The 25,600-nt window shown below is 45.5% G+C and overlaps 1 protein-coding gene across 1 annotated transcript; it reads right to left on the bottom strand.

The window, feature by feature from the left end:
• Positions 1–84: 84 nt before the first annotated feature.
• Positions 85–17,137, bottom strand: LOC146651675 (exosomal polycystin-1-interacting protein-like). Its single transcript, XM_085384774.1, has 2 exons — positions 15,824–17,137; positions 85–5,656 (listed from the first exon to the last, which is right to left on the bottom strand). Exon 2 carries the CDS (start codon positions 5,606–5,608, stop codon positions 4,865–4,867), a length of 744 nt encoding a protein of 247 aa, XP_085240900.1. The 5' UTR covers positions 5,609–5,656; positions 15,824–17,137; the 3' UTR covers positions 85–4,864.
• Positions 17,138–25,600: the final 8,463 nt, after the last annotated feature.

Below are 25,600 nucleotides of genomic sequence, written 5' to 3'. Positions count from 1 at the left end.
TAAACGCTTTTATTTCTGTGAACTCTGAAAAGCTGCAGAGCTGTGAGGAAATGTCTCAGCGACTCGCTTTAATAAAGTTTTTAGAATCAAAGCCTGTTGGTCTGACTGTGACTGTTGTTTATTACTGTTGGTGTGAAGTGCAGGCATGAAGCTGTAACAAAGTCAACATCACAACACTTTTTCAAACTTTATTGTCAGACTACACAAAGCTTCCACATGATGACGTGTTTATGACATTCACTCCAAATTATATACAAATCAAAGGTGCCGAGCCGTTTCCAAATACACAACCTGCTCCTTAAACACACAAGTCATCACGAAGCCTGCAACAAGCGTGCAAATCATCCGAAAGCAAAACACGTTCCCTGATGCAGAGTTAAGGTGCTGGAACAGAGACCAGGAGAGGAAACGGAGACAGGACGAGGGAGTGACGTCAAACCCAAAAACCCCGCTGAGCTCATTTTCACCCATTTTGTGGTGGAAAGTTCCAGACTCTGACTTTCAGTGCCAGTCCTCTGTGAACTGCCTGAAAACCATTATGGAGGTGTGTTACAGCCCAGTTTAGCAGATGGGAAGAGCTGTGTCAGAGCGCTGCACGCTGGAAATGTGAGCTGCTCTGTTTGCGTTTGCCACAGCAGATGGCGTTCACAGACAGACTTCTGCCTGTTGCATAACTACAAGTGTTTGTGCTCAGGAAGAGCAGGAGGAGCCTGACAGTCACCGAGGAGGGCAAACTCACCCAGCGGTTCTCCTTGTTCCTGACTGGGTAAACTTGAAAACACAGACTGTATATAAAGATGGACAGCATGGCAATCGCCCTCTGGTGGCAGGTTGGGGCAAAAGTTATAAACCCCGCCCCCTCCAAATCAAAGTGATCTTAAACATTTTCTTCTCATGAGCAGTGCTTCTTAAATTTAGGTTTTCACCACTAACCAGGTGACGTCAGCTGTTGGACAGGCCTAGAGACCGGACAGGTCGGCCCGGAAAAACAAGGATTCACCAGCTGGATGGAGAAGCACTAAACCTCCCTGTGACCGCTTCCAGCAACCAGGTGGAGAATTCACATTTTTCCTTAACAATCGGAGGTTTCCGTGCAGTCGCTGACTGTCTGATAAATGCTAAGTGTAAATGATGTAAGCATGAAAATCAAGTGCAGAGACCCTCTGATGAAGTCAGACACTCACAGGCTGAGCATCTTTCATGTTACATGGAGAAAAATCAAGCGGACCGTGTGTCACTGCTGCTGGGTTTGTTTGCTGATGGGGCGTGCAGCCCTGACCCCTCCCTGACTTCACACCACATGATCTATAATTATGTCATAAAAGCTGCTCATATGAGACCAGATCCCAAAGCCTGCAAGACTCTGGGTGCTTATCAGAGTCTGCTGTCAGGACGGCTAACCACGAGTCATTGGTCACTGCTGAGGCATTTAACTAACCAATAGGCGGAGAGGTCATGAATAATGTGCGCTTACATCAAGCCTGAACGTCAGTGTTTATCTGCATGTTCGTTTTTCTGGAAAAGGATTAGCGGTTTAAATGTCTACACTTTCAACTGAAGTTCCACGTACAACCACTAGAGGGCTGCAAACAGCCAGAAAATAAAGAAGAACGTTTGTTTTGGTCATTTAGGGGGTGCTTCAAACAGCAACAGCCCATCAAAGGTTTATATGGACTGTTACAGTATAAGAAATGATAAATGTATCTTTATAGCTTATGGTTTAACTCAGGAGTAGCTTTCAGTTCTGCCTTTGACCACCAGAGTGTGAGGAACTACCAGGACATTAGCAAACATCCACTGATTTGCCTGACATCCTCTGTCGTGTGGCTGCAGCACAGCGACACCTGCAGAGCCAAAACTGAACTGTTTCAGAACAGAGAAACTCCAGGAAACTGAACCCTCTGTTCACATCAAATGTTTGTGCATGAGATCAAACCCAGTTTAAGAAAAAGGGCTAATCCCTCCACCCGGCCTTGATTAAGTCGAACGTGCTAGCTTGGACTCTGGCCATGTGTGTGCACTTTGTAGCTGTCCTGCTGTGAATGAGAATTAGAACCTGGAAGCGAATCAAAGCATTTCTGACGCACATCATTTTGGACTCTAAGATTGGTGTTTGTAAAAGTGAGCCGTGCTCTGTGCACGTTTTAAAAGTTTCTGTTTGCGGGAACATTTCCTCACACAGAGGCGCTGAGCAGCGTGCAAAGTCCCGCCGTGTAATTAAGCATAGAGGCCAGCGTGTGCTGGGCGTGGACCTGAACTCTGACTCTCTGCTCTGAATCCTCACTGCATGGGTTACACACACACACACGCGCACACACACACACACGTTTGTGCGAGCAGGTCTCACAGAGCCTCTCAGGACTCGAGCAGGAGGACAGCGAGAGCATGCAAGCTCCTCGGCCTTAAAGCGAGTGTGAAACAAACACATTCTGTTTGCGCTCTGCTGAGCGACAGCTGCGCAGCCCCGTCCAGCTCAGCAGAGCCCAAGTCATGGTCGCCGTCCAAGCGAGTGCGCGGTGTTGGCTGCTGACGGAGGATCCTAACGCTGGCACTCGTGTTGTTCGGCGTCCATTTTAACCTGTTTCAAAACAACTTGTTTTATGAGGCCATCTGCTCTCAATCAGAGCAGCTGGGAAAACGCGGCACAGCGCCTGCCGAGCTCTCTGGCCTCAGCAGACCCCGCTGCTGTCGGACATGTTTACATTCAGAGGCGTCGTCCTTAAACCGACACAGCGGTGTGTTTGAGTCATGTTTCAAAGACAGAGCGGCAGACGCGCTCGTCCCGCTCTGGACAGCGTTCACTGCGGCCAGCTGCGCCAGTACGTCTTGTTTTCATCTTCATAATCTGCACCGACAGGATTTCATCATGTGGCACACAAATGTTCTTCCACGAGGCCGTTATGTAACGCAGACCTGCAGGAAGCCAACGCGCCCTCGCTCTATCCGCAGCGCTGCTGAACGTTGGTTTGAGTTTGAAACCGCTCAGCACTCATCATTTGATGCTCTGGGAATGAGACTGGAGGAGTTAAAGTACAGACGTGAATCTGAGAGCGGCTTCAGCGCTTTGTGGTGGAAATTCATTCTCAGACCGTCTTAATGTTGATTTATTATCTCGCCAAATAAAACTGAGTGCTGAGCTGCTGCCCAGGATGCACCTGAAGAGGTTTCGTATGGGGTTTATTGTTGGCTCTTTTGAAGTATGAACTCTGGAGCCGTGAGCCTCTGAGAGGTTCTGCAAGTCTCTAGGGATTAGGGTTATTGAGTACTTTGCTCGTACTATGTGTCTGCACAAGTGGTACACCGCTTTGGTTACGTCCTTAGGTTTGCCTCTTTCATCCCAAATTGGCGACTTTATATGTTTTTAGTGCTGCCAGCTTTAACGCGCCATCATCATGACTAACACGATTAACAATGAACCCATCTGGAACACAGATTGAGTCAAAATCCCTTCTTTCTGCGCTCCAGATGGGTTGAGTACATTAAAAAAAGTTTAATCGCATTAATCGTGACGACTGCGTTAATGCCGACAGCCCTATTAGTTCGTCCATGTTTGTACTTCTGCATGATTACATTGCTCCGCCCATCAAAAAGTCTGTGCATGCGTGAATATATCGCCCATCGTCGATTATTGGACTGATGATTGTCGGTTGGAAAATTTTTACATATCGCCCAACCCTACTCGAGATCTGCTATGAAATCTATTTTGTAAAGATATTCCTGCTGTGATGATGAGGATGGCGTGGCTCATCAGTAAAAGTGTGCAGGGAGCCCTGCTGTTTTTCTGATTTGTGTTTTTGCTGTAAGTTGTCGCCCATGTAAGTCTAAGAACTGAGAAAGAGATGGAGCACCTGGGCAGGACGGAGCGCTAACACCCAGCCGGCAGCTGGAGGCAGAGCTCTTCTGTCTCCGGGAACAATCGTGTTGTTTGTCTCATAGATTCAGGAAGCCTGCAGACTGTTTGCCCAGTAATGACTTCACAATTACAGTCGTTTAATCGCCGTACGGCACCTGAATGAACCACAGCTTTTGGTAACAGTTACGCTGCAGTCCATAAAGTCTGAGCGAGGTCTAAAGGCTGTGAGACGGCTCGCGGTCGATGGTCGCTGACGTGAACCTTCAGTTCATGAAGCGCAGACAGATTGAATGTGAACTGGAGGAGAAAAGTGAGCGCAGAGACAGGAGAGATCAGCGCTCGCAGCGCCTGCAGCCTGAGTCATGTTAGCACCTCGTCCCCTTCCAGCTGTTTCACACATTTTTCCATCCTCGCCCACTATTACTAAGGATTTACAGATCACTTACATGCCACTCACACACCAAACCATTAAAATCCCCCAGCTTCAGTTTCCTGATGAGACACTCGTTATAAACTGTGAGTGAAAGGCTTTATGAACCACTAACACCAACAGCACATCAGTGAGTTATGAGAACATCGCTGGGCTCAGCTTACTGTTTGGTTTTGTTGGTAAAATGCTAAAAAGGCTAATTTTCATTATCTGTGACAGGTCAGAGTATCTTGACGGACACTGAGAGGTTAGCCGTGAAGCATCTGCAGATGTTTAGACTCATGAGACTCCAGCAGGTCCTGGTAGTGGGAATTCCTGTTAACCTCACATGAAGCCCAAACCTAACCTATGATGTTTAATAAAGCTACGAGTTTCTACTGCGGTGCGTTACCACAGTGGACGGTCAGAGTGTGTACATGCGTGTGAAACCTCTGTGGCAGCTGTCCTCTTATCCAATCAGAGTGCAAACATTCCCAAACCTCGTTACAGGATCAGAGCATCAAAGGGCACTACATCTCCGGGACAGGAGCAGCAGCAGGAAGGGAACGCGTCCCACAAAAAAGTGCCATCGGTGTCGAGGTTCAGTACACGAAGGTCACCAGCAGGTCCTGCAGGCGGTCTGCAGCCATCTCAGCCGGGTCATCAGAGGGGGGCGGGGAAACGGGCAGCAGGGGGAAGTGCTGGGAGAGGGTGGGGGCAGGCGGTCCTGCCACGCTGTACGCCTTCAGGGCGGACAGCCCGTTCAGCACGGCCACGTCCACGAAGGTCATGTGCAGGAAGGAGGAGGAGCCAAAGGAAAGGGCGTCCAGCTCCGCTGTGACCCCCGCTGGGGGGGAGAGGGTCATTTCCTGGTCAGGGTATGGAGTCTGCGGCACGGCGCTGTGGATCCCGAGGGTCTGCAGACCCCGCAGAGCCAGGTACCGGCTGTCCACAGGTTTGATCCCGCAGAACGACAGGCGCAGGTGGCCCACCGAGCTGCCGTTCAGCAGCTCCTCCAGGACCCAGAGCTCCTTCACCCACACCGCCAGCTGCCCCGCCTCCCGCAGCCCAGCGCGGGGCAGGGCGGAGCGTGGCACGCTGTGGCAGCGGCACAGAGAGTTCGCCAGCACTTCGTCGCAGTCCGTGACGGGGGCGGAGCAACTGCAGTTACGCAGGCTGCGGCTAGTCGCAGCGCCGCTCTCGTAGAGTAGCGTCGTATTGGCCCTCGGGGAAGCTGCATGTGTGGGGGCGGAGCTCGTCGTCTGGGGGCGGGCGGCAGTCAGGAAGAACAGCAAGCACAGTGACCATGGCAACAGGGCAAAGAATGAGACTGGAGACATCTCCATGGAGACCAAACAGACTACATCTTCACCAGGTGGAGGGAGAGGACCAACCTGAGAACACACGGGGGAGGGGGGGGGGGGCAGGGTGTTAGCATGGACAGCACCAGAGAGCTTGACTCACACACACACACACACACGCTCACACACACACGCTCACACACACACGCTCACACACACACGCTCACACGCACGCACGCACACACAAACACACGCTCACACACGCTCACACACACACGCTCACACACACAAACACACGCTCACACACACAAACACACGCTCACACACACACGCTCACACACACACGCTCACACACACACGCTCACACACACAAACACACGCTCACACACGCGCACACAAACACACGCTCACACAAACACACGCTCACACACGCTCACACACACACACGCTCACACAAACACACGCTCACACACGCACACACAAACACACGCTCACACACGCTCACACAAACACACGCTCACACACGCTCGCTCACACACGCTCACACAAACACACGCTCACACACGCTCACACACACACGCTCACACACGCTCGCTCACACACGCGCACACAAACACACGCTCACACACGCTCGCTCACACACGCTCACACAAACACACGCTCACACACGCTCGCTCACACACGCTCACACAAACACACGCTCACACAAACACACGCTCACACACGCTCACACACACACGCTCACACACGCTCGCTCACACACGCGCACACAAACACACGCTCACACACGCTCGCTCACACACGCTCACACAAACACACGCTCACACACGCTCGCTCACACACGCGCACACAAACACACGCTCACACACGCTCGCTCACACACGCTCACACAAACACACGCTCACACACACTCGCTCACACACGCGCACACAAACACACGCTCACACACGCTCGCTCACACACGCTCACACAAACACACGCTCACACACGCTCACACAAACACACGCTCACACAAACACACGCTCACACACGCTCGCTCACACACGCGCACACAAACACACGCTCACACACGCTCGCTCACACACGCTCACACAAACACACGCTCACACACGCTCGCTCACACACGCGCACACAAACACACGCTCACACACGCTCGCTCACACACGCTCACACAAACACACGCTCACACACACTCGCTCACACACGCGCACACAAACACACGCTCACACACGCTCGCTCACACACGCTCACACAAACACACGCTCACACACGCTCACACAAACACACGCTCACACAAACACACGCTCACACACGCTCACACACACACGCTCACACGCACGCACACACAAACACACGCTCACACACGCTCGCTCACACACGCGCACACAAACACACGCTCACACAAACACACGCACACACACGCTCACACACACACGCTCACACGCACGCACACACAAACACACGCGCACACAAACACACGCTCACACAAACACACGCTCACACAAACACACGCTCACACGCACGCACACACAAACACACGCTCACACAAACACACGCTCACACAAACACACGCTCACACACACGCACACACACGCTCGCACACACACGCGCGCACACACACACGCTCGTGCGCACACACACACGCACGCTCACACACGCGCACGCGCGCACACACAAACACACGCGCGCTCACACACGCGCACACACACAAACACACGCTCGTGCGCACACACACAGACACGCTCGCACACACGCGCGCACACGCTCGTGCGCACACACACAGACACGCTCGCACACACACGCGCTCACACAAACGCTCGTGCGCACACACACAGACACGCTCAGACAAACATACGCACGCTCACACACGCGCGCTCACACACGCGCACGCGCACACACACAAACACACGCTCGCACACACACATACGCTCACACAAACGCTCGTGCGCACACACACAGACACGCTCAGACAAACATACGCACGCTCACACACACACGCGCGCGCACACACACACACGCGCACACACACAGACACGCTCAGACAAACATACGCACGCTCACACACACACGCGCGCACACACACACACGCGCACACACACAGACACGCTCAGACAAACATACGCACGCTCACACACGCGCACACACACAAACACACGCTCGCACACACACATACGCTCGTGCGCACACACACACACACGCGCACACACACAGACACGCTCACACAAACACACGCTCGCTCACACACGCGCGCACACACACAAACACACGCTCACACAAACGCGCGCACACACACATTCATATCTTAGTAAGGACCTAAGTAAGTAAGGATGTAAATGACGTTGCCATCATCATGACATCATTTCCCACCATAACTGTAACCCTGACACTAAAACCACATTTTGAGCCTCAGAAACGTCTTCAAACTCGTGGTGACGGCGTTTTGTCTGCATAAGGACTGTTGGTCCTCACAAGTATAGCAGCATGCCAGTTTTTGGTCCCCACAAAGATCTCTGAACATGGTGCACACACACACACAGCTTTATGGGCTGATTGCCTTCCAGGCCTCGGGCTGGCGCTGGGTTGATGGAAGTTTCCTGTGCCACGCTGCGCTGCGGTCAGCGCGGCTGCGTCCCACCGTGTTAAACGCTCAGGAATGAGCACACTGCTCTCTTTATTCTCCGGCTCAGTCGTGGAAAAGTGGACTGAATAAGCAGTCTAGACCTCCAGAGCGAAACTTTCCCCTCTTCTTTCCAGAGTTTATGTCGGACAAAGTCGAATCAGTTTTCCAAAAAACACAAACAAGTGATGCATTCAGGAAGGTCACAGCCATTTCTTATTCTTCACTAATAACTTTAAATGCAAAGTTTCTGCAGACATCGCTCGACCTGTGACACGTCTGAAACCTGAAATCATTACGTTGTCCTGGAAAGGTCAGGGGTCACTTTAGACCCTGCTGCTGTTGTAAACACTTTAATGACAATCAGACGAACGCAATGATGTGCTCACTTCTCCCGTCGGCACTCGGAGTAATTTTCCTGCTGCTCCAACAGAACCTGAGACACTAGGATCATTGTTCCCACACTGAGTGCTGTGAGGACAACCCGAGCAGGAAGGAGGAATTCTTCACATGTGAACTCCATCCATCCATCATCCATCAAATCATCCATCCATCTGTCACACAGTGGAAATTTGTATTTTATTTTTATTCTGATTTTTAGTGTTTATTTATGAGTGTCGTTTTATTTGCATGGTTTTATTCTGTTTCTATTGCATGGTTTTTAGTGTTTTATGTGACATGGTTTTTATCCACTGTGGACATGGGACAAATTAGCTGATAGGGACCACCTGCTGAGGCAGGGGTGTGTCCAGAGGTGGCCTATCAGCTGTGTAAAGACCTTTTAAAAACAGGCTAGCTGAGCACTGAAGGAGGGAGGCCCCAGACTGGAAGGTTAATGCGAGATGGCCAGTGTGATGCGGCGACCAAGTCCTGACCTGATGGAACGGCAACAGTAAGAGACGACGCTGTGATTGGCAGCAGGGCAGAGGTTTACCTCTGCCTGCATTTGTGAGTAGGGTCTCTACTGTTGTTTACTGGGTGCAGCTGGATTGGGAGAGGGTCGCCATGAGCCAGGGCCGCTTCTGGGACCATTGTTCTGGCCCCTATTTGTTATTTTACAGGACACCGACGCAAGGGGAGCTGTGGCGGTGGTCGCATCATGGATTCGGGTGCAGAACGCAAGCCGGGCTGGGAAGTGATGGGCCAGCGGAAGGACAAGAAGATGGGAGGCTCTTTCTTGTCTGCCGAAGACGAGGCTGGCGTGGACTCTGCTCTAAAGAAGGAATTCCTGGCCTGCTGATGGACCCATAATGAACATGTGGCCTAATTATAGCAGGGGGGGTTTTAGTGAATGTAGAAAATGGTAGTTTTACGGGTTTTAGAATTGTTTTTAGTAGAGAGCAAACATTTTATTATGTACATTTTAAGGGTGTTTTATTTGTGCTCCCTGGCCCAGTAATAAACTGTTTCTGATCAGACCTGCTCCCTCTCTGTGCCCGTGGTATCTGACTCGCTTGCTCCCCCTTGTATTTTAAAGAATCTTTCTTTTTAGCGTGACATTCTGGCGCGACCGCTTTAGTGTTGCCGCGCGTTACACATCCATCAAACCATCCATCCATCCATCATCCATCAAACCATCCATCCATCCATCATCCTTCCATCCATCCATCATCCATCATCCATCAAACCATCCATCCATCCATCATCCTTCCATCCATCCATCATCCATCAAACCATCCATCCATCCATCATCCATCAAACCATCCATCCATCCATCATCCATCCATCCATCCATCATCCATCATCCATCAAACCATCCATCCATCCATCCATCATCCATCCATCCATCCATCATCCATCAAACCATCCATCCATCCATCATCCTTCCATCCATCCATCATCCATCATCCATCAAACCATCCATCCATCCATCATCCATCCATCCATCCATCATCCATCAAACCATCCATCCATCCATCATCCTTCCATCCATCCATCATCCATCATCCGTCCATCATCCATCCGTCCATCCATCCATCAGTGACAGGACCAGGAACACCTCGCTGTGTTTGCTTCACATGTTCTGGGATTTTAAATTGAAGTCTGTGAGAGCTGAGCTGTGGCGAGATGTTCAGCTTCCTGTTTACATTCATTAAAATAATTTCATTTACTCGCTTTATGCCCCAAATGAAACAGTGAGCACATCCAGACTCACAAGTTTGTGTTTGCTTTTGGTTTGGTTTGTGTCCACACAGACGTACAAACAGATTCAAACATCAGGATTACTGAATGTTTAAGTGAACCAATAAAACAGTTTACCTGGAACTGACTTTTTTTTTTGAAAGAACAGTTTTCATGTTCCCGCCAGCTTCCAATGAGCCACAACCACCAACAAATGACAGTGCTCTGGAAACGTGATCAGACTGTGAGGGCACACGAGGAGGAGGTACGAGCCACTGGCAATGACCCCGATGTAAACACATCGAGGAAACGCTCGCTAACTGCGCTCCACGAGACAGGAAGAGCTTGTGGCAGATGGAAAGTGATGATGTGGTCACACGGTGGTAAAGGTAAGCTTTAAGTGGCCCGAGACAACATCACAGGAAGTTTCAGTTTCATCCTGTGACAGAGTGTGGTTAGTTAGTCTAGTTATTGTTCAAGTAAACGGTTAAATAGCTGTTCCACTGAAATCATCACTAAGGCGATGCCTGTGCTTACATGTCATACGGTCTGCCATCACTCAGTATGTCCCTACCACCATAAATATCATTATCACAGCTCTCTTTCAACTCTTGAGGCACGATTTTAAGGTGATATTGTGCTGCTCTGCTAACCTGCTCATGTTTCTAATAAATCTCTCCTGTTCTTCGCTCTGTTTTCGTCGGTTTTGTTGTGTTTCAGATTGTCGTTTTACTCAGCACTGTTTCTTTGGGAGCTTTGGAAAACCAGAGATTAAGGAGATGTCATAAATGTCAACAACAAACATGATGTTGGCTTTGAAAGCATCAGTGAGGCAGACCTTTCAGAGGTTTTCACATATTTGTGTTGTGGTGTTTTCTGTGTTGTGTGTCTGAAGCTGCACTGATCCCAGGTCAGTTTGTAGTTGAGAACACGCCTGTGCTGAGCTTGTGCTCCAAGTGCTGACGCAGTTTAAATGCTTCACTCGGGCTGTATTTAAATGCTCAGTGGGATCCGTCTCACTCTGGGATCGCGCTCGGTTTTATCGTGTTTTGCTCCCTCGTCTGAAGCCGACTGCAGACTGTTGGGATATAAAGCGATCAGCGGCTTTACGAGGCCGACCCAGCTCTGCTCGAGGTGCTTCTGCACTCACGGATTCGGCAAACACTTCTCAGCTCTACACACCGCTTTAGCAGCCACAGGGGACGCTATTTATAGAAATGTTCCCGGACTTTGTTTCTGAGAAGATCTTTTTTCAGAACACAAACTGTTAACCTGCCAGCCTTTTATGGATTTCAGTGCAGTGTAAACAAGTGTGCGCGCGTGTGTGTGAAGTAAAGTCAACCTTTTACTCGTTTATAAAGGCTGGATAGTCTCGCCATGACATCACACACTAGTTTAGACACTTCACGGTCAGCACCATCTTTTATTTGGAGCTGAACAGAGGGTGCAGTGCTAAGATATCAGCTAGCTAGCTTAGTTAGGAGTTATAGGAACATAGCGCGCGCACACACACACACACACACACACACACACACACACACACACACACACACACACACACACACACACACACACCTGTTCACAACGCTTCATAATCACTCAGGCTTCCTGGGCAGTTGGTACAGTGACCTCACAGCAGCCATATTATTGGTCACATGATGCCATTAAAAATGATCCAACAGCACGAACACGGTGCAGAGGTCAGGTTCATGTGAAGCTAGCAGACAGCTAGCAGCTACAGCCAGCTGTGTCACCATCCACCTGGCAGAGGCCACGCCTCTGATTTAAGGCCTCAGGCTCATGTTTGTTTCTGCTGTAAAGTTGGATCTTCTAACATGGGAGTCTGGGGGACTGCCTCCCTGCTGGAGCCTCTGCTGGACGTTAGAGGAACTGCAGCGTTGGCTGGCGTCTGCTCTTTTTTCCAGTTGAATGCACTAATTAAACTCAAGTGTTTAATTTGGATGTTAATTAGCAGGTAACAAGGTGGCAGGTGTTGATTTGTCAAACTTTGGATTCTAGGAGGTCACGGTGGCCACCTCCATCTTTTATATACAGTCTGTAGAGTAAATCGAGCCGTCGACCATGAAAGATTCTGGTGAGATGACTGTGTGGCTATAAATAAACGTGACTTCAGCGTGGCTGGTTTACAGTAGCAGCTGCCCTCCGTCCCCTCCATCCTCCACCGTCTTACCTCACTGCTAATATTAGTCATAGTCTTTCCAGCTGTTCCCAGCATCTGGCCCTCCCGCTCATGATACCAGTCACTTTCTGTGTGTGTTCCCTCGCTCTCTCCACTCCCTTTCCTCCATCTCCATCTGTAATCCTGCAACGAGCTGCAGCTGCAGGGCCGGATGCTGGAAATCGACCACTGAAAACACATTCCACACTCTGACACGACACTCTTCTTCCTCTCATGTGATTGCGTGTCATATTTGTGCTCTTTTAAAGCATCTTTGTTCAGTAAATATCTGTCACATGTGTGCGACAAATACAAACGGGCTGCTCGGACCACAATAGGCGAGCGGCGGCTGACCCGAGGACAGAAAAGCGACAGCGAAACGAGCTGGACGGGGTTGAAGCGTATGAGTGCGAGGTGGCCGCTGCTCGTTAAAGGAGAGGCTCAGCACATTCCTCTGACATCATGCTCCGCCACAGGCACCCACCCTAATCCGCCCTTCCTTTCTCCTTCTTCCAGCTACAGCTCGTTTCTTCCTCCATCTCCCTCTGAGCAGCTGCAGCTTCACAGGCAGAGCTGAAAGACTCACAGCTCTGAACACTGAACGTAAAACCGATTATCTAACATGATTTATTGGTTTATTCCCGAGCGGTTCACCGTGTTCTTGTGACCCAGTGGGCTGCATCATGTGCTCTTTTAACCACCAAGCTCAGGCCTTTATTGTGGCGTCTTCATGGTAACCGTCTTTAAAACAGCTCACAGCCACACCATCATCCATCAGACACTTAAATTTGGTTAAAAAACTGTGTTCCCCACAGCACAACAAGACAAGCCCAGACATGTCTGACAGCGAGAGCCACGTTTTGGCTTTGATGATGATTGAACACCTTAAAACACAGTTTACCTGCTGTAAACATCGATTATATGAGCCCAGCACTTTTATTCTATCTTCCTACCATCACAGTTATGGAGGCTGTGCTGTGATGATTACATATGTTATGGTAACAAATCCCAAAGCATAAGAAGAGAAAGTCATTCATTGTTATTATCAAGGTCCAAGTAAAGTTTACAAGGTCGATCGATGTAGGCGAGGATGAAGAGAATCAGGAGAACAATAAAAGATGATCAGCCTTCAAAGGAACGCAGGAAGCTAATGATCAGGCTTTTTGCCTGCTGTGGTCTGAATCAGTCGGAGCTTTGGTGTCTGCTCACACAGAGTGAAACGCAACACGTCACTATGAACCAGGTGGGAACGTCCAGTCTGCTTATTGGCCAGGTGTGTTTGAGGCAGGAGCGACAAAGGTAAACACAGGTACCCTCTGTGTACGCCACACACCACAAATGAAGCGCTTTGGCGATTGCTTGGAACTGAGCGGAGATCTCGTCCGACCTGAGTAACCAGCTCAGGTGTGAAAAACCCACACTAAAGAAGACATCAGACAATTAGACGAAAAAACACTAAAAACAAGTACGGGCTAAAATATTCAAATCAAAAAACTCCAAAAATCAGAATCTGTAATCTCAATGTGCGGGGAGGCGAACGAGGAGAGGCCAAAGAAAAGCCCGGGTAATCATCCATGAATAATAATCTGCTGGTTTCCAGTGTTCTCGGTTGGTCAGCCTCCCATATGTCCGAGTGCGAGTCGTCCGTTTCATGCAAGTGTAACATGCAGAGCGGTGCACATGCTAACATGTCTTTAGCCTCGTCACTCTCCTGTCAGTGGGACCTAATTAAACCACAATGTTTGTAACAACAAACCTAATGAGACACTGACACTCTGTCACCCAACCGAACAGGGATATTTTAGATTAGATAACAAAGGAAACAAGGCTACAGCTGTCCAGAGCCTCGGTATGAGCAATGAAAGGATGAAAGCAGTCAGCTGTTGAGAGCAGATCCTGGAACTGACTGGAGTTTGGGGGAAATCATAAAGTTTAAGCATTTCTTTCATTATGAAAATAAAGTTCTTGGAAAGAATATCGGCGTCAGCAGGTCATTGCTAGAGAAAAGTCTGAATGCACGAGCGGTGCATCTCTAGTTTGGAAGCGTTGGGGCTGCATGTGTTTAGAAAGGCTCAGAGATCCAGACGTAGACCCAGAAAGCTTACATCCAGCAGCAGAATGATTTTTCTCTTATACCAATATAAGCAGATGTTTGAGGGGAAATTTGGGGGAAATTGTCGAGCAGCCTGAGGCGTATCGGGTTAATCTGCACTTCCATCTCTAAGACCAGCTGAGTAAAGAGAAATGACTGAAGCTGTGAGGCTCTCAGCGTCTCCCTTCTTCGTGGTTACAAGTGGTGTTTCAGTGCTGATGAAGAGCTTCCTGTGTGTGGAGCGTGTTTACGCGTCACTGACCTCCATCAGCCGTTCACTGGAGGTTTAAATCTGTGCTGCTGCAGACGCCCCCTGCCCCATACTTTTCCCCACATTGAGACTGTGGTCTCTTTATTTTTAAGTAGACGGCAGGCTGTGAAACTAAAGTCCAGACTCTTATACCTGGGCACCATCCATCTATCCATCCAGACGACCTCTCACAGGGTCAAACATCCGATCTGACAGTGAGATTATTTAAGAAGAGTGCATATATGGACTTTACCTCAAAGAAACCTCTACAATCTTTCCATCTTCAAGTTACTTTAAATGACTAATAGATTTTTATCATTAAGAGTTCTTGTATCCACTTGTGAGAGACTTCCTTGGAATATGAAGATATCCGCTGCATCTGTGTGAAGAAGTGTTTCTCTGTGTCTGTGGAACCTGAAGGTCTCAGATCCTCTTCAAAGTGTGCTGAAGCTTTAAAATGAGCACATATAGAGGCTGGACATTCACAGCAGTGAATCTCTCTGAGCCGCTCTCCTGGCCAGGCTCTAACAGCGCACACGTAAAAAGTCAGTAAAATGTGGGCTGTCCACAGACTCAAGCGCGGAGCGTGAAACTGCGCTGGCTTCACAACACGTTACCGTCAGAGGATCAGCCCTCTGGCTGCTGCAGGAGCTCCTGATTGTTAAAAGATGGAAGAAATGAATTCAGAGTTCAAATGAAGCCAGTGAGCTCAGGGTTTACTTTGATGCTGAAGCTCCTGGACGCGATGACCCGACGAGGTCAGAACATGCAGTGAGTCTGTGGGTTTAGCTGTGAGCGGCCATCAGGACAGATGGATGATGACTCAGCTTTCTGCTGGTTTCTCTGTGATCTCAGCAGCGTCTGCTTCTCATTACTGACCTGACCGATCCTCTGGAACCACCATCGCAGCTCCAATCACACACACTCATTCACAGACATCAGTGTGTGTGTGTGTGTGTGTGTGTGTGTGTGTGTGTGTGTGTGTGTGTGTGTGCACTCACATGTGCGGCTCACAGCGGGTTCAGGTGGCACGGAGCTCTGGGCTGATCGTCCTGCTTCCTGCGGCGGTGAGAGCAGCAGCAGCGTCCACGTCTGTCTGCAGGCTGGCAGGAAACACTCATCACTCTGCCTGCGAGCAGGGGGGGAGGGAGAGGAGGCCGGGATGGAGGCAGAGCCGGGGCTGAGAGGAGGAAGGAGGTGAGGGAGGCCTACTCTCTGCACACTGTGTGGAAACTTTCCTCATCAGATGGAAGAGCGTGGCCAGCTCCCTGTCCATGTTCTCTGCCCGCTTCTGCATCTGCGCCTCCTCCTCAGCCTCACTCTCCTCCCCCTGTGGACCCGCCTCCTGCGTCTTCTCCATCAAACATTTAAGAATGCAGCCATCTCGTGGCTCCTCAGGCCATTACAGGGGAAACAGGGCAGAAGCATTCAGCAGAAGCCTCGCTGTGTGCTCGTTCAGGCTGCAGGACATGAAAAGACTCAGATATCAGCTGAGCATCTGAAGGTGCAACAATACTAAGTTTAACTTCCACCAGCTTCTTTTTAAAATTCTCCTCCAGACGTGTCCTCCAGAGGCTCGTTGACTCGCTGCACCATCTTGTGGAATAAACTGGTATTACACACAAGTGCCAGATTTGTTTCTGGACATGAAGTCATCGTTTTTATGTGTTTTAGCAGCTTTATATCGTTTAGTTTTGAAACATATGTTATGAGTTTAGCAATTCTTGCTTCTGGTCTCATATATGTTGAGTCCAGCTTTACCACTCAAACTCACATGACCGATTAAAGATGCCACAGCAACAAAATGCTGCCACACTGAGTCTCCATGTCAGCATGTGTAGACTAACTAACCCTTACGCCCCTAAACCAGAATTATGATAAAGAAAAAAATATGTATTGCCTCCATTTTTAGGTAAGGAGTTGTAACTTTGCTATTTGCAAAATTTGTGCTGTTAAAATGTTGTTTTGTTTTCAATTTTCTTAATACAGTTAAAATGAAAAAATAACAGTAAATTCAGACCTGTGACGTTGTGCTCAAAGAATGACACTAAACAAGGCGAGGAAACCGCTTTTAAAGGTGAAATGCAAAATCAGAAGTAGTCAAAAACAGCCGATTATACCCGGGACCTCAGAGGGTTTGAAGGGAGTCATACTGCACCCACTCCAGCAGCACCTCAACTATGGGGCGCCGTTTGTAAAGTGAAACATGCTGAAATTAACGGCAACATTTTTCCACATTTAGCTCAAAACAAGTCCTTTTTTACAACATTTAGTAAAATATTTGTAACTTCTCATAATTAAAACAGAATTTTAAATGTAAAATCTAAATATTATATTTAAATCTAAATGTTAAACGTTAAATCTAAATGTTTAGGCTAATATGCAAATGTATTGTACGGATCAACGGAAATACCAAAAAAATTTTTTTCTTTTATTAGTAATATAAACATACAAACAAAATGCACCATATATTACAGATTCAGAGAATAAACATTTCTTACATATTAGCAACTTTCATATATAGTGAAAATAAAATATAAAGATGGGGTCACATAAATTAACAGATTATTAACTCACTAAATCAAAATCTTCTACAAAGGAAACAAAAAAAGCAGCCTTTTTCTTTTTAACTAAAGTCAAAGATTTAACCAACAGGTTTAGGTCGTTTTTCCAGTGAGCCAGTGTTGGTTTAATCTTAAAAAAGCGACATTTATGTATAAAATACTTACACAAGATTAATAACACATTAACACCATAATTAGCTTTCTTTTCTTTCAAAAACACTCCAAACATTATCATATTTAAGGTAAATGGGGTAATTTGAATCCCACTGGAATAAAGCCAGGTATGAAAATCCAACCAAAATATTTGTATAAAATTGCACAAAAAGAATAGATGGTCCAAATCCTCCTCTTCTGTTTCACAAAATACACAATTACCCGTTTCTATTTTGAATCTATCACTAAGGAGTCTATTTGTCGGGTAAATTTTATTCAAGATTTTAAATTGGACTTCTTTCCCTTTAGGAGGGATGGAAATACCAAAATAAAAGCTTCCCGAAAACCTCCGGTGCAAAAGTGTGCCGGTGTTGTGCCAGAAACTGATTGCTGTCTGCGGGAGCGCGCGCAGCTGCTTAAAGCTGCAGCGCCCGGATTACTTGCGTTGCCAGCTACTTCCATGCAACTGATATAACGGGCGGGGGGGGGGGGGGGGGGGCAAACAAACACATTTATGCCTTTGTTATTAGGCAAAGGCGGATGTCATTCAGAAGGGTCATATGTCAAATATTACATCTCAAACAGTCCCTTAGAACTGCTGGATAACCTGTAAAGGAACATTAACATTGATAATATGCCATTTTCAACCTGCCAAAAAGTGATTGTGGCCTATATCTTGTTAATGAAATACTATTTCTGCTTCAAACTTGCTGCATGTCTTTCTGAAGGGTCCTATGTGACATATTATATCTCAAACACTCTCCAAGAACTGCTGAATAACTTTTAAAGGAACATTAACATTGATAATATGCCATTTTCAAGCTGCCAAAAAGTGATTGTGGACTATAACTTGTCACTGAAACAATATTTCTGCATCAAACTTGTTGGGTATCATCCAAAAGGGTTACATGTGACACATTATATCTCAAACAGTCTCTAAGGACTGTTGAATAACTATTAAAGGGCCATTAATACCCATAATATGCCATTTTCGACCTGCCAAAAAGTGATTGCTGCCTATAACTTGTCACTGAGATACTATTTCTGCTTCAAAGTTGTTGGATGTCATTCAGATGGGTCATATGTCAAATATTACATCTCAAAAAATCCCTCAGAACTGCTAAATTACCATTAAGGGAACAATAAAACTGACAATATGCAATTTTCAACCTGCCAAAAAGTGATTGTGGCCTATATCTTGTCACTGAAACAATATTTCTGCTTCAAACTTGTTGGGTATCATCCAAAAGGATGATATGTGGCACATCATATCCCAAACAGTCTCTAAGAAATGCTGAATAACCTTTAAAGGATCATTAATACCCATAATATGCCATTTTCAACCTGCCAAAAAGTGATTGTGGCCTATATCTTGTTAATGAAATACTATTTCTGCTTCAAACTTGCTGCATGTCTTTCTGAAGGGTCCTATGTGACATATTATATCTCAAACAGTCCCGTAGAACTGCTGAATAACCATTAAGGGAACGATAAAACTGATAATATGCAATTTCCAACCTGCCAAAAAGTGATTGTGGACTATAATCAATCAATCAAAGCTTTATTCGTCACATGCAGGTTGCCCTGCAGTGAAATGGGACCCCTCCCCCCCGACCTTACACATATAGCACAAACAGTACATGGGGATACAGGTCGGAGATTGGTAGAATCAGAGAAAAAACATTGAAATGTACACTACAATGGGGAAAGTACAAGAGGAAAAAAGAGACCCCTACTCATACTGTGCTTCCATGGTAGGACAGCATGAGAACAGGAAACAAAAAACTCCTTTGCACAAAAAAGCACATAAATGTCCACAGCACAACATTGTGAAGACATGACAAGCCACAGGGGTGGGTGGGGGGTGAGGAGTAATCCGAAGCAAACACAGCAGCCGCCCTGCACAGCGCTATCATTCCAGCGTGGGCTCAGACCCGCCGTGTTCCCTCGCAGGAAACAAGCATCGAAGGCGTTGGAAAGGGAGGGGGGATGAGTGAGTGCTTATCAGTGTAAGTGTATGTGTGTGCGTGTCCATAGTTCAGCTGAGACAGTGTCCTTCGGCCTATCAGGCTAAGTAAACAGTCCTCCAGCCAATCCAGGTGTCCTTGCATGGGATGGGAAGAATAGCCGTAACACAGTCGTTATCAGGGAGTGATTGTTCGGCTCCAGCCTTGGGCCTGCAGCTGGCGCGTTATGGGGGTCCACAATGTTCATGTTGATTTTGTTAATTTTCATGCGAGCAGCCCAGGAGAATTTTTCAGGCTGCTCTTTAACACTCTGACACTGGCCTCTCGATCTCCCGTTGGAGAGTCGCGAGCCTCCCTATGATGGTATCAAACTTCTGTTCCATGGTGTTATCGTTCTTTTGATTCTGAGACCTCACAGCTGCAGTGATCCGTTCCGCGATGTTTTCCAACTGTCGCTCAAGGGTCTCATTTTGAGCAGGCCTCTCTCTGATGTTTCCCCTCATACGCTCAATGTTGTTGCTTTGAGCCTTCACAGCAGCTGCAAGCGTCTCCAAGGTGTTGACCATATTACGTTCGTTGTGAGAGGTTGCGCCTCATTCCATTTCGATTCCAGCGGGCAGCCTTGGGGGGGGGGGTTTGAACAGCCGGTTCCGCTCTCTTATTTCTCCGATAAACCAGGGCTAAGCCAACTCCGATCAGCATGAACCCTGTTATCATGGTTCCGAATAGATAGATATCTTCAGCGTCCTCGATCGACAGTCCCGCCAGGCACATGATCCTCCAGTTCTGCCACCCGTCCATCGTGTATCCGGCAGGGAAAGTCCCTCCAGGGCACTCGGGCTCTCCCGAGCCCAGATTTCTCGTTGAGAAAAGGGAGTCAATAGCGTTCAGAGACCAGTTGATCAAATCCATAGTTCTCTTTTAGGTTTAGAGAACGACAGTGGGAGGCTATTCCAGGGAAAGTCACTTGTCACTGAAACAATGTTTCCGCTTCAAAATTGTTGGGTATCATCCAGAAGGGTTACATGTGACATATTATATCCGAAACACTCTCCAAGAACTGCTGAATAACTTTTAAAAGAACATTAATACCGATAATATGCCATTTTCAGCCTGCCGAAAAGTGATTGTGGCCTATATCTTGTCACTGAAAAAGTATTTCTGCATCAAACTTGTTGGGTATCATCCAAAAGGATCATATGTGGCACATCATATCCCAAACAGTCTGTAGGAAATCCTTAATAACCTTTAAGGGAACAATAGAACTGATAATATGCAATTTCCAACCTGCCAAAAGGTGATTGCTGCCTATATCTTGTCACTGAAACAATATTTCTGCTTCAGACTTGCTGGAAGTCATTCAGATGGGTCATATGTCAAATATTATATCTCCACCAGTCCCTTAGAACTGCTGAATAACTTTTAAAGGGACAATAATACCCATAATATGCCATTTTCAGCCTGCCAAAAAGTGATTGTGGACCATAACTTGTCACTGAAACAATGTTTCTACTTCAAACTTGACTGATGTCATTCAGAAGGATAATATGTGACACATTCTGCTGAAAATTTAAATAAAGCCTTTATTGGACAGCGCATAAAATGTCAAATTTCAAATATAAAACCAAATATAACACCAAATGGAAACAGCTGGGAGGAGATCTGCATAAATAAATTAGGAACAATAAGTAATAGGAAAGAGAAAACAAAAGGTAAAAAAATGTCATTCCAATACGGCACTTATTAATTTAAACAAAAAACAAAAAACAATAACAATAACATCCAATTAAAGAAGAAACCACCAATTTAAATAAACTAACAAATATACCAGAAACAGGGGGTATAGTGGAAGCTGAACACCAGTAAACCATGAAACAACATATATATTAATTCTTTTCCCACAGTAACTATAATGCTAACATGTTAGGAAACAGGAAATAATTGAATAATCCTACAAACTAATTCAAATCAAAGCTGAATTTTAATGTTGTTAACAATACATAAGCACACACAGCAACACAAACATAAATGAATGAATGAATAAATCAATAAATAAACAACGAATTAATATTATTGGAGACAACGATACAAAACACACATTTCAAAGCCTTAGAAAAATTGCCAGAGAACCTAACTGTCTGACCAGCATGCTCACAGACAAATTTGTTTTCTGTGCTCTTGCGGGGCTTCTTTGCACAGCCCCTGTGGTACCACCGTGAGCAAATGTCACAGCCAATCTGAATTAGACAAAACAAGGAAACACAAGTATTATGTTAATAGTGGTATACAAAGAAGTATTTAAATAACAATTTTGCAAAATACGCAGATCATAAAGCAGTCCACCATTCATTACAACTACAATAATTCAGATGATGTATTCACATAGTTTGTAACATTTTTAAAATTATATTTTTGTTTCGTGATTTTTTTATCATGTTTTTAGACTGAATGGGCTATGGACATGTAAAACATAAGCATTTACCCAATCGGTGTCACCATCGTGGTTCCCACAATAGTGGCATAGGTCAGTCAGGTCATCTTCAACAACAAGAAGCAATTACTTTAATTTTAATAATAATGAAATCTGTTTGCATGACTACATAATAAGATTATAGCAATAAAAGAACAATGTTAAAAACACGTTCAATAAAACAATTTGTAGTTTACTATTTAATTTATATTTGTAATGATACCTGTATTCTCAAGAAGACATATTGCAATCTGTTGTCTCAGACTTGCAATACTTGAAGCAGAGTTCTCAAACTCTACTGGAACATCTTTTAAGATGCACTCTGCAAACTGTGAATAAAATATATAACAATGCAGTCATTATTTGAAGTAACATTTGCTATTCCAAAAATTGGAATCATATTTATTTTTAGAAAATCATAGTAAGTGCTTGTGTTGAACAAGAAAGAGGACACAAATGGAGACACTGGAAGAGACAGAGCAGAGACTAGAACCAAAAGCAAGTGATTTTATTAAGGCAGGTAAACATGACAAAACTCAAGCAAAGATGAAACAGGAGAAACAACTAAAGTTGGAAAATAATTATGAAAACTGTTATGAAACTATGCTAAATATAAACCAATTTAGACAACTATCACAGCTCCTTCCTGAAACATCCTTGCTGCAGGAAGGAGTGCTTTCGCAGATCTTTCATCCCAACAGCAGTTAAACTCTATAACTCCTCAATGACGATGTCATAATTCACTGGACTTTGTGGTCATCCATGGTCAAAATTAATGCAAAATGCACCTTCTCTGTTTATGGAGGTGTGCAGGTATATATGTATGTATACATATGTATATTTATTGTCTACGTGTGTGCTCATGTACATGTCTATACGTATAGATATCTATTACTTCACAGGAACAGTAATGGTAGAATAGTTATGTTAAGCTATATAGTTTATGTCTTGGATATTTCCACAAGCACATCCATAAGCACATACTTTGTATGCTACCGTTGTATAAAGTGTATTTCATATTTGTTTGTATTTATTGTTATTTTTGTATTTTCCTTCTGATACCTACCTACTTGATCTGAGGTAACACAAAAATTTCACCATTGTGTGATCAATAAAGTCTTATCCTATCCTATCTTATGTTATCTTATCTATGATGACTACAATGAGTATTGTGATGAGACGTGAAGGTAAAATACACAGATGACTTGACAGCAAAACAAAGGAAGAAAAAGGTCTGAGATACAGACAGGAGGTGATCATGGACATTGGAAACATATAGGGAAACAGCTTAATGAAATGAAAATTATGACATCACAGTAGAAGAGTAAAATTAAGCACTAAGAAGAAAGAAGCACAGGACTGTCAAAGTAAAACAGCAAGTATAACAAATTACAGACATGACACGAACCAACAAGGGAGGCTTGACAACAAGAAACACACAGACAAGAAATACATGTCATACTAACTAAATGACAAGAACTGGCTTACACAATGGGCTATAGATGATAACATTAATAATGGATTGGATTTATATAGCACTTTTCAAGGCACCCAAAGCGCTTTACAACGCCACTATTCATTCACTCTCACATTCACACACTGGTGGAGGCAGCTACGGTTGTAGCCACAGCTGCCCTGGGGCAAACTGACAGAAGCGAGGCTGCCATATCGCGCCATCGGCCCCTCACCAGTAGGCGGTAGAGTAAAGTGTCTTGCCCAAGGACACAACGACCAGAACAGAGAGCCCGGGGAACGAACCGGCGACCTTCCGGTTACAGATGCACTTCCCAACCCCCTGAGCCACGGTCGCCCCACAGGAACATTAATGGGTATTAATGTTCCTGTAAAAGTTATTCAGCAGTCCTTAGAGACTGTTTGAGATATAATATTTGACATATGACCCATCTGAATGACATCCGCCTAGTTTGAAGCAGAAATATTGTTTCAGTGACAAGATATAGTCCACAATCACTTTTTGGCAGGCTGAAAATGGCATATTATCGGTATTAAAGTTCTTTTAATAGTTATTCAACAGTCCTTAGAGACTGTTTGGGATATGATGTCCCACATATCATCCTTTTGGATGATACCCAACAAGTTTGAAGCAGAAATATTGTTTCAGTGACAAGTTATAGTCCACAATCACTTTTTGGCAGGTTGAAAATGGCATATTATCAATGTTAATGTTCCTTTAAAAGTTATTCAGCAGTTCTTGGAGAGTGTTTGGGATATAATATGTCACATGTAACCCTTCTGGATGATATCCAACAATTTTGAAGCAGAAACATTGTTTCAGTCACAAGTTATAGTCCATAATCACTTTTTGGCAGCTTGAAAATGGCATATTATCAATGTTAATGTTCCTGTAAAAGTTATTCAGCAGTCCTTAGAGACTGTTTGAGATATAATGTGTCACATATAACCCTTTTGGATGATACCCAACAAGTTTGATGCAGAAATATTGTTTCAGTGACAAGATATAGGCGGCAATCACTTTTTGGCAGGTTGGAAATTGCATATTATCAGTTTTATCGTTCCCTTAATGGTTATTCAGCAGTTCTAAGGGACTGTTTGAGATATAATATGTCACATAGGACCCTTCAGAAAGACATGCAGCAAGTTTGAAGCAGAAATAGTATTTCATTAACAAGATATAGGCCACAATCACTTTTTGGCAGGTTGAAAATGAGATATTATCGGTATTAATGTTATTTTAAAAGTTTTTCAGCAGTTCTTGGAGAGTGTTTGAGATATAATATGTCACATAGGACCCTTCTGAATGACATGCAGCAAGTTTGAAGCAGAAACATTGTTTCAGTGACAAGATATAGGCCACAATCACTTTTTGGCAGGCTGAAAATTGCATATTATCAATGTTAATGTTCCTTTACAGGTTATCCAGCAGTTCTAAGGGACTGTTTGAGATGTAATATTTGACATATGACCCTTCTGAATGACATCCGCCAAGTTTGAAGCAGAAATATCAGTGACGAGTTATAGGCCACAATCACTTTTTGGTAGCGCTAAAATGCCATGTTCTCAGTCGTTATTCTGAACAAACAAGAAAGAGTCATGGTGATACTGGCACAATAGGTCTTTATTGTTTTAACTACTATTCGACAGTCTTATAACAAATATGAACAACGAGAGTAGACATACTAAACCTGTAGGCATTAATTATTCCATCCTGATGCGTGTAGTAATTCTTGACTGCGCTACACACTGAAAGCAATGTTCTGAAAAGCGTCATAATTCAGTTACAAGAAACGTTGAAGTTCATATCAGTCATAGGCAAAGGTATCCATAAATGCATACCTTTGCCTAATAACAAAGGCATAAATGTGTTTGTTTGCTCCCCCCGCCCGTTATATCAGTTGCATGGAAGTAGCTGGCAACGCAAGTAATCCGGGCGCTGCAGCTTTAAGCAGCTGCGCGCGCTCCCGCAGACGGCAATCAGTTTCTGGCACAACACCGGCACACTTTTGCACCGGAGGTTTTCGGGAAGCTTTTATTTTGGTATTTCCGTTGATCCGTACAATACATTTGCATATTAGCCTAAACATTTAGGTTTAACATTTAACATTTAGATTTAAATATAATATTTAGATTTTACATTTAACATCT

The sequence above is a fragment of the Rhamphochromis longiceps genome, linkage group LG16 (assembly GCF_057381845.1).
Source record: "Rhamphochromis longiceps isolate RC_006_pf linkage group LG16, R_longiceps_female_GT1.1, whole genome shotgun sequence".
Taxonomy (NCBI): Eukaryota; Metazoa; Chordata; class Actinopteri; order Cichliformes; family Cichlidae; genus Rhamphochromis; species Rhamphochromis longiceps.
Note: the sequence above shows the minus strand (reverse complement) of the source record. Positions and strands in the feature narration are given on the sequence as shown.

Coding starts and splice junctions, on each gene's coding strand:
- LOC146651675 (XM_085384774.1), bottom strand. CDS start 5,608: ATGGAGATGTCTCCAGTCTCATTCTTTGCCCTGTTGCCATGGTCACTG.